This window comes from Solenopsis invicta, chromosome 4 (assembly GCF_016802725.1).
Source record: "Solenopsis invicta isolate M01_SB chromosome 4, UNIL_Sinv_3.0, whole genome shotgun sequence".
Classification (NCBI taxonomy): Eukaryota; Metazoa; Arthropoda; class Insecta; order Hymenoptera; family Formicidae; genus Solenopsis; species Solenopsis invicta.
The window spans coordinates 28,398,210-28,410,386 of record NC_052667.1 but is presented as its reverse complement, the minus strand read 5'-3'; the positions used below and the strand labels follow the sequence as shown (position 1 = coordinate 28,410,386).

At 38.8% G+C, this 12,177-nt stretch overlaps 1 protein-coding gene and 1 long non-coding RNA gene across 2 annotated transcripts in view; one reads left to right on the top strand and one right to left on the bottom strand.

The window, feature by feature from the left end:
- LOC105200379 overlaps nucleotides 1–10,532 on the top strand; it is a 41,962-nt gene extending 31,430 nt beyond the window's left edge. The window contains exons 20-21 of the mRNA XM_011167905.3: nucleotides 3,320–3,693; nucleotides 5,081–10,532. Coding sequence (XP_011166207.2) covers nucleotides 3,320–3,693; nucleotides 5,081–5,369 — 663 coding nt within the window. The 3' untranslated portion in view covers nucleotides 5,370–10,532. The remainder of the gene's footprint in view (nucleotides 1–3,319; nucleotides 3,694–5,080) is intronic.
- The window catches only part of LOC120357526, a 42,430-nt gene continuing 40,390 nt past the window's right edge, over nucleotides 10,138–12,177 (bottom strand). Inside the window, exon 4 of the long non-coding RNA XR_005574523.1 lies at nucleotides 10,138–12,164. This is a non-coding gene — a long non-coding RNA (uncharacterized LOC120357526). The remainder of the gene's footprint in view (nucleotides 12,165–12,177) is intronic.

Genomic DNA, 12,177 nt, shown 5'->3' with positions numbered 1-12,177 from the left:
TTGGCAAAGTCGCGGATCTCGGGGATGTAACTTAGCTAAAGGAAAGCGAGATTATAATGCGGATTGTATATCCCGTATTTTCGATATACATCATGCTAAATCGGCTTATAAATCGCATTCCTCCGATTGCGCGTTACAGATTTTACCAAAGATACCGTACATCGACCTTTTCTTCTTTCGATTCGCATAACAAGCAATAAAATCATATCTCGAATATATTATTTTTCTCTAATATTTTCGAAATAATGCAAATTTTTAAAATTTACGTTACCGCATTTGGGGACAGCTGAATACATGTATTTGGAAAATTTCCAAATACAGTGTTAAAACGTTTGGAAGAAATAAAAATAATTGAAAGTTACGTAGACGAGAGCTGTATATACGTACGCCACATATGGCGCATGTCAGGAGATAAATCTTCGACTAGCCTGAACACACGGAGGTTACTCGGCGAAGGGGAAGGGGAAGGGGGAGGGGAGGGGAGGGGTACAGGTCGGAGGGTACGTTTGACAGATGATACTTGTCGATATCGCGTCTCCGTTAAACGCCATCACATCCCCCTATTTCCACCATATCCGTCTCTAATTTGCATATAAAGTAAATCTCTTGGCAAGCCCGTTCTACGTCTCGGGTTCTTTGCTTTATGGACGTAAGGAAAGTAGTTGAAGGTGCAGCGAGTGTGGCAGGTCCGCGACCGCGATTTTCGATCAGTCCGCTCGTTTAGCCTGTCGGGGAGACATACTGCTCGGGTCTTCGGAGATTCGTCTACTTATCGAAAGTTAGCCTGCTCGTGTAATATGAGAAATTACCATTTCAACATTTATAATTACGTATAGAATATTGTTAATATATTACGAGACTCGGAATTATCACACGAGATGACGACTGCTGTTAATTATCATTATCAATTAATTTTTTGATTGCGCGAAAAATAATAGTGTTCATTGGTACAATCTAATAAATATTGCCATATTTGTATGTCGAAATTAGTTTTGAGAGCTTGTAGCCAACTGCTCTCGATCGGCGTGTGTAGGTGCTCCGTAACAATTTCCAATTGTCCCTGTGCTCATTTCGCCTGTCAAGAAGACGTACGACTCGCGACACAATACTCTCACTCCAATAATAGGAGCCTTTCCTTTCGTCTCGTTTCTTCTTCTTTCCATGTGTATCGCGTCTATATTTTAACGTATTCAAACTCCCGTCAAGGCGGTATAATCCGAAAAGTTCTTAGTCTTGCCGATCTACAGCACTCGAGGGAATAATTTCATGCACTTGACATTACGATTCTCCTTTTCTCTTTTTCTCTCGCTCCCGCTCTCTTTTTCTCCTTTCATCTTCCCCTCGCGACAATCCTCTCGACCACCCTCCCCCTCCGACCTCCCTCATTCTCCAGGCACCTCTATTTCGGAGAGCCGAACAAGAGGAAAAGGCTACAATAAAGCACTCGACATTACAGTCTTTTCTTCCTTGAAAGGTGGCAATTTTTTATTTTTTATTTTTTTACGTTTTTACCCGTGCGACAATAAAACGACGATAAATTATGAAATTATGAACATGTTTTATAATTGTATAAAAATATGCGTTCTACACGTACGCGTATAGTTGACTCACGTAAACTGCAAGATGTTTCGTATCGTTACAAATCGTTGAAATCAGCCGGCGAGTCCGGACCGACGGCCACGTTCATTGTTCGCAAAAAGAATCCATAAGTTTTGATAGGCAGTAAATAAAATATTAACCGATGTATGTGCGAGACCGCTGCTGGGTAGCAAGCGGAAGGAGATAAGTTTCGGCGCTGGGATACAGCGAGTCCGAGTTGCTATCGAGGGTGTTGGCCATCTCAGAGCCAGCGGCTCCCCAGGGAACTCCGATCGTTAATCGCCCGAACGATTCCCTTTCGCGTCACGTACGGGAATGGCCCGTGGAATCAGCGTAAAAATACAAATTTAATATCAACCGCGGGTAGAGCAAGACTCGTCTGGTCCGTGGCTTGTAGCTCGTGTCGCCACGAAAATTCCGTTTTGTTACGCTAAACCAGTTTATGAATCGCACTTTTGATCCTGCGACATATAATAAACGCTCGCGCTGTTTTAAAAAGCACACGCGAGTGACATCTTTTTTGCAGATTACTATTTGAATGTAGGTGCACGTAAAACCTCGCTACTTGCTTTTTGCAGTCTCCTTTTGAGAATCGGGTTAGATTTTGCGTTACGTAGATAAACGGGTAAACTCTTTTTACCTCACCTTTCTTGCGGATACGTCTGATACGAGATATTTTATATCTTGTTACGTTATTTATACACATATATACATGCATGTATGTGTATACATATAAGTGTGTATACACACATACATGCACACTTATACATGTTTCGCGAATGTAACCGGAAATAAGAAGTTTCTCGCAGTTTTCTCTCGTGCAATTGGTCTTTCGGACCAATGTGGATTCCGTCTCGACTCACTTCGTACCTACTATCCGTTATACGAGAAACAGAGAGAGAGAGTATACTGACTTATATATAGGCTAGGTTGAAGGTTGCTACTTGGTATGCGGATCGCGCTTTTCATTACCGGAGGCTCGTTCCCTCCGTCTCCACCGTTGCAAACAGCCTAAACCTACCCTTTCTTCCACGCAGCCACCCTTCCTCTCTCGGCTGTCTGTCTACTACTCGACCACTACCACTGCTGGCATTTTCGCCAGTATTCGCGCCATACCGTCGCGCATCCTTAGTGCAAATGTATCTGATCCGAGGCGCGTATATGTCTTTCTCGTGAAAATGTATTGATTTACTCTTGACGCATTTATATACGTAAGTCATATCGAAAAAAGATAAGTTCTTAGATCCGCGACAGTTATCTCGGGAATCTTACGAAACTCTTTGTTGACATATCGCGCGGCGATCAATTTAGCATCGAGCATCCTCACCTTCTTCTCGCTTTTCCACCTTACACCCTCGTCTTGTCTCCATCCCTATACTTAATATAATCGTCTTATACGCTTTTCAATGCCCTCCGGTGACGCGCAAGAATGGATTATACAATATTCGATATCGTATTCTCCCGGGTATACCTCGCCGCTTATCAGAATCTCGCGATCCGTCGCACGTCGGTCGTTTCATTGTAGTTGGTCCAAGATTCTTTAAGTAACTCAAAGCGATCAATAACTTAAATCTTGCAGTAACACATTGATCGCGCTTTAACTGCAAATAATTCTTCCCAAGTGTACAGCGCTCATAATTCTCCAGTATCGCTCGCGATTATTCGCAGTTGTTAAATAACGATACCTAATCGTCGCGGTCCCGTAATCTTTATGACGCAGAATGATGCGGTGTTGAACGATGCGACAACGGAAGAGGTGCACTGCGGAAAATTCGTCAGCAGCCCTGCGAGCAATCACATGCAGGAGGGTGGCTCGCTCTCCGACAGTGGAATCTCCGACAGCGGAAGCGAGCAAGAGCTGAGCGAGCGCGAGCGCAGATTGGCCGTGCTTCGGCGACTTACGCGTAGCTTGGAGAGCCAGCTGACGCCAGGTAGCGAGGCCCTGACCGACCTCTGGAAGAGAGTCGAGTACGCCGAGACCGAGCTGCGCGATTTGCAGAAACAGTGTAGAGAGCTCATCACGCGTACCCTTCATGCGAGCGTGGATGTGCGTGCCGCCAAACGGACCGCCAGCCAGGTTTATTATCCCGCAGAGTAAGTACCTACGATCTTTGTCGGTTCCTATCACGGTTCCAAACGCTATACGTTAAGGCTCTTCCACTCGCGATTCTATTCAAAAGCACGAGCAATTTTGTGCGACGACACAAACGATTTCTTAAAATCATCCTAAAATCGAATAATCGACATTAAATTTCGCGTGACTGCACGTCATTCAACGAGGTGACAATCGAACGGTATAAATAAGCAAACGCCGAAGCATTTGAGAGCGAGACTTGGTTCAGAATTTAAGAACTGCCTCCTACGCTCACATTTCATTTGCATAACGTCGAAATGGGAGGTAAAGAATGAAGGCGACTATTTAGATGTGGGGACGCGCGAGGTCGTTGGTCCATAGCGTTAAGCATTAGGCGGCTACTCATTTGAATATAAGAACTTTGCCGAGAACGAGCGACTGCATCGTCTCTTACGATAGTGCACATCTTAAAACGCAAAGAAAAAATTTAAATTGTAATCTTTCGCGCAATTTTGTCGTAATTTATTTTCATAATGTTGTTTCGGACTATCAGCGCTTCGAAATATTATGCCTAGGAGAAATAATGTGTTATTACGTTGGTAATCCGATAAAGAGGAATCCGGTTTTTTTTTTTCGTTCTTTCTCATTTGTCAAATGTAATCTCAAGTTGTATGTACACCGACGCAATTACCGATTCCAATTATCACCGCGGTGTATCTCGTTTAACTTTGTTTTAAGGATGTTTTTATAGGCACGTTCAATCACCGCTCGGTGGCGGCGATAATAGGTTTAGTTTTCGCGGGCGTGAAACATCTGCCGCACTCCGAGTCATAAAAAGAGATATAAAAACTCGGTGCCATTTTCTTCGATCGACGGTCTTCCGTTTCGTCAGCTTTCTCACGTTTTCTTTTTTTCTTTTCATCTTCTACGTCTGTAAACAGTTGGGTTTTAAAAGCCTTACCGTTCGCGCGGATTGAAGCGAGAGTTAAGCGAACGTTTGCAGAAAAGTTAAATAACCATGCACTTGCGTAACGCTAATGGAGGAATAGGGCAACGCCAGTTGTAATTGCAAGCCCAATCTCGCAACTTCCAAGATACGTGTATGCATCTCCAAATTGATTTTCCGGCGAACTTTGCTATTACCGGTTTGCTCGTATTATCGTGACCCATGGGACGCCATAAATTAATTTTCACAGTCGCAAACTCCCACAAGTTTCTCCTCCAAACGGTCAAATATGTATGCCTTACTAGCAGATTAACGCATTTCTCAACGAATACATTATATTAAGTTATGTAATGTAAATAAAATAATAGTGCAAATAGGGCCTCGCGCGAAACATGAATGTGCACGGCATTTCGTTTCGGCCATTGAAATATATATTTTTTTTCTTTTTCCAATATTTTTAGCAAGCGCAAGAAAGCTATTTACGATGAAGCCACGTCGAAGAGCGACGCAGAATCGCCGCCGACGACGTGGAGCGACGTTAAGGGCGACAACAAGCCCGATAGCAAGCCGATTTCCCAGAGCTGGACGAGAATGCGGCGAATTGCTAAAGTGGCACTGCCCTTCTGTTTCGTAATGCTCGTCTTTTACGTCACCGTTTATTTCTCGAGGCCATACTCTTGCGAGACTGCGAACACGCTAAGTCCGTTCACGCTGCAAATACGCTACTTTAGGGGACCACCGCCGGTGTGAGCGGGCGATACGGCAAGTATACGAAAAATATCGACGTCAAGGATCGATTGATTTTTGACGAAAATGGATAAGATGTGTATATCCGTTCCGATACGCGTTGGGAATCGTAATTTAACGATCGATCCCACGACGTAAGGCTGTCCGCGAATTTTTAGCAAGCGCGCGGTATTATTAGACTGTTGATTTTAAATTACCTGTTGAATTCGGCATGCGTTCGAGGAGATGACTTGCCGACACTTGAGTGACTGATTTCTTCACTGCCTGCATCTTTATTTTATTATTTTATTACCGGATTATATACAAAATTCTATTGACGGTCCATAACTTCTGGCCAAGTTATCGTGACGTAAGGTTATTAACCATATATCGGCCATAATTATATAAGGAAAATGAAGAATTTTACACGAAAATTAAATATTATATATTTTGAGTACGAATTGATACGCGTCTACTATATAGATTCACAATTGGGTAATCGAATTAAATTTGTACAGAGACAGTTTGGCAACGAATCTCGAACGTCCCAATTAAAAATATCTTGCTCTTCTATCTCAACATTTGTGCAAGAACGAGATGCAACGAGACATGAGACGTTTGTATTATTGATAGTTTTTTCTCATTGTTCTGAATTGCGCGCGACAGCAGCCTATGTTATTGTTGAAGTGTATAAATATTTATTTATAGATATATATATACAGAGAGTATATTATATATTTTACTCATTATACATACTATTTTTCTTGGAGGATAATATTTGGTTTTCCTCCCGAAGGAGGATACAAAACCGGAAACATAAAATGGACTTTACAGTTTTTTGACGGACGGGAGTCCATTTACATTGAATTTTAATAAGGAATGGTACTTGGATTCCATATTGCTAAGCTTCCTATTTGTTCCGAGTATTCTCCCGCAATACTGCTTCTAATATCGTCATGTGTGTTTCCGTAACAACGAATATTTACTTCGATATCTTTTTTTTTTACATCTTCGTAAATATAATGAAACATTACATACACGAGTTACATCAGATAATTGCGCTTTAAAGATATCGCAAATTTTCGAAAATCAACTTGTGCAATAATCGGCTTGTGTGAAATATCGCACAGAAATTTTTCTACAAACATATGCATGTAGTAATTACACTGGCCTTAAACAACAATTATTAAATCTAACTGTAGCAAAACGGAATTTATCGGCTTTCTTCATGCACTATGAATAATAAATGTGGCTTTGCACATTAACAATTTGAATGCATGTGCATATATGTATATTTTAGCACCTATTGCATGCAATATTTCTGAAATATTCTTCACCTCTAATTTTCTTATTTTGTTTCATATAAATAACGTTTGATATCACTAACGATGTGCATGCTATTGACGATCTTACCTAGTGTCATATGCTCACAAGATAGATAGATAGATAGATAGATATATTTTTTTCCCTTTAATACAATTGAGAAAACTTTAGCTTGTGATATAATTTGACAGTTCTTTCATCTTTTTCGCATATGATCTTTTAATAAAAGAAAGATATATGCGTGTCGTTTGAGACTACTAACGACTCATTAACATAATTAGTCAGAATTTCTAATTGTAAAAATGTATTTATCGATTTTCTTTGGGATGTGTCTTCGATATTTGAAGGCACTTGTATTTAAGGGTGAAACAGTGGCTAATATAAATAGACTTAAAGAGAAATGGTAAGCGAAAAGTTTGTGCTAAGAGGCGAAGATTATTTTTCCAAAAAGAAAAATACTTTTTAAGAAATTTTTAAACGATACGAGCTTTTTTGATAGAGTGATATGTGGATGCTGTAAGTTGTCGAAATCTATTTTGTAAAGTCTTTTTGAGAAAATGTATGATATAGAGTGAATGATGGTCTATATAATGAAAGCAGCCATTCTGAATTCACTTGTACGCGACGCTAAGTAACGAGAAATGCCTTATGGTCAAGCATAGAAAGCTTACAACTTGCATGCTGCTTACTGTGTAAGCGATTCAGCGTAACGACTCCGATCCATACTTGTGCAGATCTTGAGCTTCTCATGAGAGAGGCGATATCGTCGGTAAGTCCATCTGGCATTTTGCGGACTACATAGATAACGAACACACATAGTTTATGTGTAGATAGAATAATTATAACTGTGTAAAGTAACGATGATTTGATATTGACACAGAACTTTGTAAATAATATAATAAGTACCATGCCCGAGAAATATCACGGGAAAATAGCAATATTAGTAAAACATGCATTTTTTTTCTTGGAATGCAATTGCCAACTATGTCAAATTATCGTCATTTTACACTGTCCATTTTGTGAATTTTTATTTTATGTTGTGAAAAATCTAGTACGTCGACCTGCATGAATGGTAGTACGGTCGCCGACAGTTAATTTTTTTTTTTTTTTTATTTCTCCTACGTAAGTACCATGTGCTACGAGTAACGAATGTTTGTTAGGCACAGTTTTATTATGACTGCCTGAAAAATCAAAGTATTTACAGTGATGCTTAGACTCAATAGAGAAATGAGCTGCACTAAATAGAGATATGGTTCTATATGCAGTATCGATATCTCTTCGATGAGAAATTCGCGTAAACCGAATATATTTCTCAAATTCGATGCACTAACTGCATCGATGAAAAACGATGATGAAAGGAAGCCTTGCATATACTTTATTATAAAGTATACCGCGCTTTCTTGAAGGTGATTAATGAGAAAGAGAAAGATTTGACAAGATAATTGAAGACGATATTTTCGTATACGTCTTGTGTCGCATCAATAAATCGCCCACGACGGCGATTATCTCGAATAACGAACGTTGGAAAGATCGCGAATGCGAGGGAAGTTAAACGCGACGAAGAATACGTCGAACTGAATGTTCGTGATTTTTTTATGATTGACGCGATTGTAAGAAAGTTGCAAGGAAGGAGAGTAGTTTTAATTGAGATAGTGGAGATACACGATTTCAGTCTTTCCACGATCTTGATTATCGTCTTCGCTGTAACAGGCGTTGATGTTATCAGTTTAATACAGTTCATTATGTCGTTTATTATGTCGTAATGAAGCTGTGTTATTTTGTTATCAATCACGAAAGTGTAATTAAATACCAGCGATTGATGGAGAAATGGTTCCTACTGTTTAACATGGACGAGAACACATTCTTCGCTATTTTTCTTCTACGAATTTCGATTGATTTAAATTTCGATTGAATCTAGCGATGAGAAAGGGACTGATCTTTTTTTTTTAATTAACGTAAAATTAATTTACGTCAAAAATTTTTGCTCGTTTTTATTTTAATCAACTAATGATATACAGAGAACGAGTATCGAGTGAGAATTTATTGGATAATTTATATAGTTATCCAATAATGAAGTACATACGTACTTACAATTCATCGTATAAGAGAGTGGCAATTATTTAATTGCCAGTTATTAGACGGACGGACGCCAATGGCATCGAATACTTTTCGATCAAATATATTAATATAACAATTGTTATATTACAATGGAATTATTCGATGAAACGAAGATCTCTGACTTAATGAGAGCGATAATGAAACTCAATAATCAAGCGTGACTTTGCGCTTACTTTAGAATCATGACGATCTGACAAGGAGACTTACGTATATTACATTCATACGACTGTAGTGTTATAAAATTACGGAATGCCGTACTGAACTTTTTACGTAACGTGTTACTTAAAATGCTATATTGGAACCTTTTGTCTCATATTGTTGGAACTCGAAAGAATTAAATAATATCATTAGAAAATATTTCTCTCGAGATAAAAAAGCGTAAAAAAAATTTCGTGAATTGAAGGACAACGCCCTTCATTTCGCAACAATAACTATTTTTTTAAGTAACGCACTTCATGTATCCTTTATTTTCGTATCGCGAGTACGCGCGACACGATTTCTAATCTGCCTTATACGAAATATAATAACGTGTATAAAGTACCTGAAAAATCAAAACGCTACTTATAATACCTATTCTGTGTTAGTTTATGCACGCGCGGTTGAAGGAACTTGAATACTTGATAATATTGTAACGATCGTGTCACGCTTATCATTTTACTGAATATATTCATATATATCGTATGTCATATTATTAGATATATGTGCATGTATTTTTTTTTAATTATTATAAAAAAAATCGTATGATTATTACAATGTTCTAAAAAAAAAAAAAAATTATAAGAAAAACATTCAGTTCGATAAATGCGAACTAAGTATTACGATATTCAGTATCTTTGAAGACCATCGTTTAGCTTGCAGTATTATTGCATTTTTGTTTTTTTTAATATTATTTCAATCAAACACATATCTTTAATATCGATTAAAATGACAAAAAAAAATGATAAAGTTGATCGTTACATATTAGGAACTGCATCTGTAAGAAATGATGGTTTTGAAAGCCGCTAAAGTTATATTAGCGATAATATTCTTAGTGTAGATGTGTAGCAACGCTTCTACTTGAGACACGAGTGAGACACTATTTAATAGAAAATATCAGCTGACTGAAAAAACAGGGTAGAGATTAAAAAAGATTTAATATTCATTTATATTACTCGTCTATATCGTGTTTGACGCTCAAATGGAAGCGATGAACGCAATTTATTATATGCTAATAATCATGTTTTATTCACGTTTCGTAAGCTATCTCATAATGTTAATTTCTTCCTTTGATGATCGATTTCTCTGCAATTCCAACTGAAATTTTATTGCCAATGGCAACAAGACTGTAATGTTTTTCAGCAAATTACAATACTTTTTTTTTAAACTTTTCAAATGAAAAATTTTCAGTTTCAGCATTCTTTCGAATATTTTTGCTCACTCAAAAGTGAAGCGCATTGATATAGCGTTACTTTATAATTACTAAAGATTCAAATCGTTTTTCCTTCAGTTATAGACGTTGCTACATTTATATATCTCGATACAATCGCCAAATTGGTTTGCTCAACTCACCGTGCGATTACCTTGCGGTGCAGCGACTTTCAGATTTTCATTGCACTTTACTGTATCAAAACGAATCACTATACAGTTGTAAAGTAACGTCCGAACGTTATTCATAATACTTTTTTCACGACTCGAAGTATTATAGTATACTAAAGTATTATACTACATTTTAAATATTTCAAATAAATTTTGGATTCTTGTTCAGAATAATGTTTTTTATATGTATATTCCACGCCTTTATTCCCGTGTGAAAATCCTTGAAAATAATTCCTATTGTACGGTAAGAGAAGCGCATATTTCGTATCATAATGTTTCGGACATAATGTATGTCGCCAATGACAGCGTTCCCGATCGCGGTATACTGCCGAAAGTTCAATGATACCGCCAAGTATATCCGCAATAATAATGCGCCTGCAATTGATACAGAGGTACGATGATTGCCGTGTTCCTACGTCCGTTTGCGGCGGCCTTAGTGAAGTCAGCGCGAAGGTAGGGATATTAGGGGTTAAAGGGCACATCCACTATGTTATTACGACTCACACCTGTACCCACGTGTGGTAGGCCAGCGCGGAACAATTTTTCTGCTTAAGGAGAGAGAATCTACTTAATGGTCCGACGTTGGGTCTTCCTCTCCCTTCCCTCTGCCGACAACAATAAGTCCAAGTTGCAAGTAAATTATTATCGTCGCCTCTCTCTACGAACGAATGTCGCGCGCGCGAATATAACGAATTCGATTATCACACGGTCTAACACAACATCGCGACGATAGAAAATTAAGTTGATTGACAGAACGTAATCACGAAGCTCTGCGAATGAATCACATTCTTGTTTGGAATAATGATTTAATAATGCATAAAATAAAAGGCAAAATTATATTTATATAAATATAATTTGATAAAGGGGATAATATACAAATATTTTATTTTCTCTTTTCCACTGTTACGCTTTATACTACGATTCGCAACAACGGCACTTGTCCAACTGACAAACTCGAATTTTCCATTGTTGGCCATTTCAAGCCCTAAACGACAGGCAGCAAACGACAAACGAGCGAGGACTGAATTATTTTTTACGGAAAAGAGCCTCGAACGAGCAAATGGACCGCATCTTACTGCCGCTCTATGACTCCTACGGGGTTTATTCGTCCCTTCTTACTTTCGGTTGTTTCCTCTCTATCGTCTTGCAACCCCTACTTCAACTCGGCTTACTTAAGCAAGCGAGGTCGCCTCTCCACCCACCCACTGGCCGGAGAGTCACCTTGCCTGGCAAGGGTTGAGCGCTGGGCGAGTTGTAAATTACCAAGAGGGCATTTTGATTAAATTTTTTATGGTAGTAGACCGGTTACAACTCGAGGGGTTGAGGGGTAACTCTGGCTGATTTAATGTGTGCGTTACACCGTCGCTTTTATTTGCCATTCGCGCGGCGAATCCCTGATTAGAAGTAATAATTTCGAAACTGTCTAAGCGTTGTACATCCAGTAAAAAAAATAACACAGTTATCGCGCAATAATTTGTGGACGAGTCGAAAATTAAACGCAACAGGGAATCCTATCTAAAACAAAAGTTCACTGCATCGATACTCGATTTCTCAAAGTTATTCTTGTCGCTTTTCCGCGATGCCGATTGGTCCTCTCGCTGCGCTAACTTCATGAGCGAGAGAACCAATCATCGCGGGGATCGCGTATTCTGATTATGTATACGTATATTATATGTATATATTGAGATATTAATGGCGTAATTTTTCTATAAAACTTTAAAATATAATACGAAAATTGGTTTTTGACTCACCGATCCGATGCGCAACGAGCGGAGTTGATCAGCCACGAAGCTACGGTGATTACTGTAACACACAA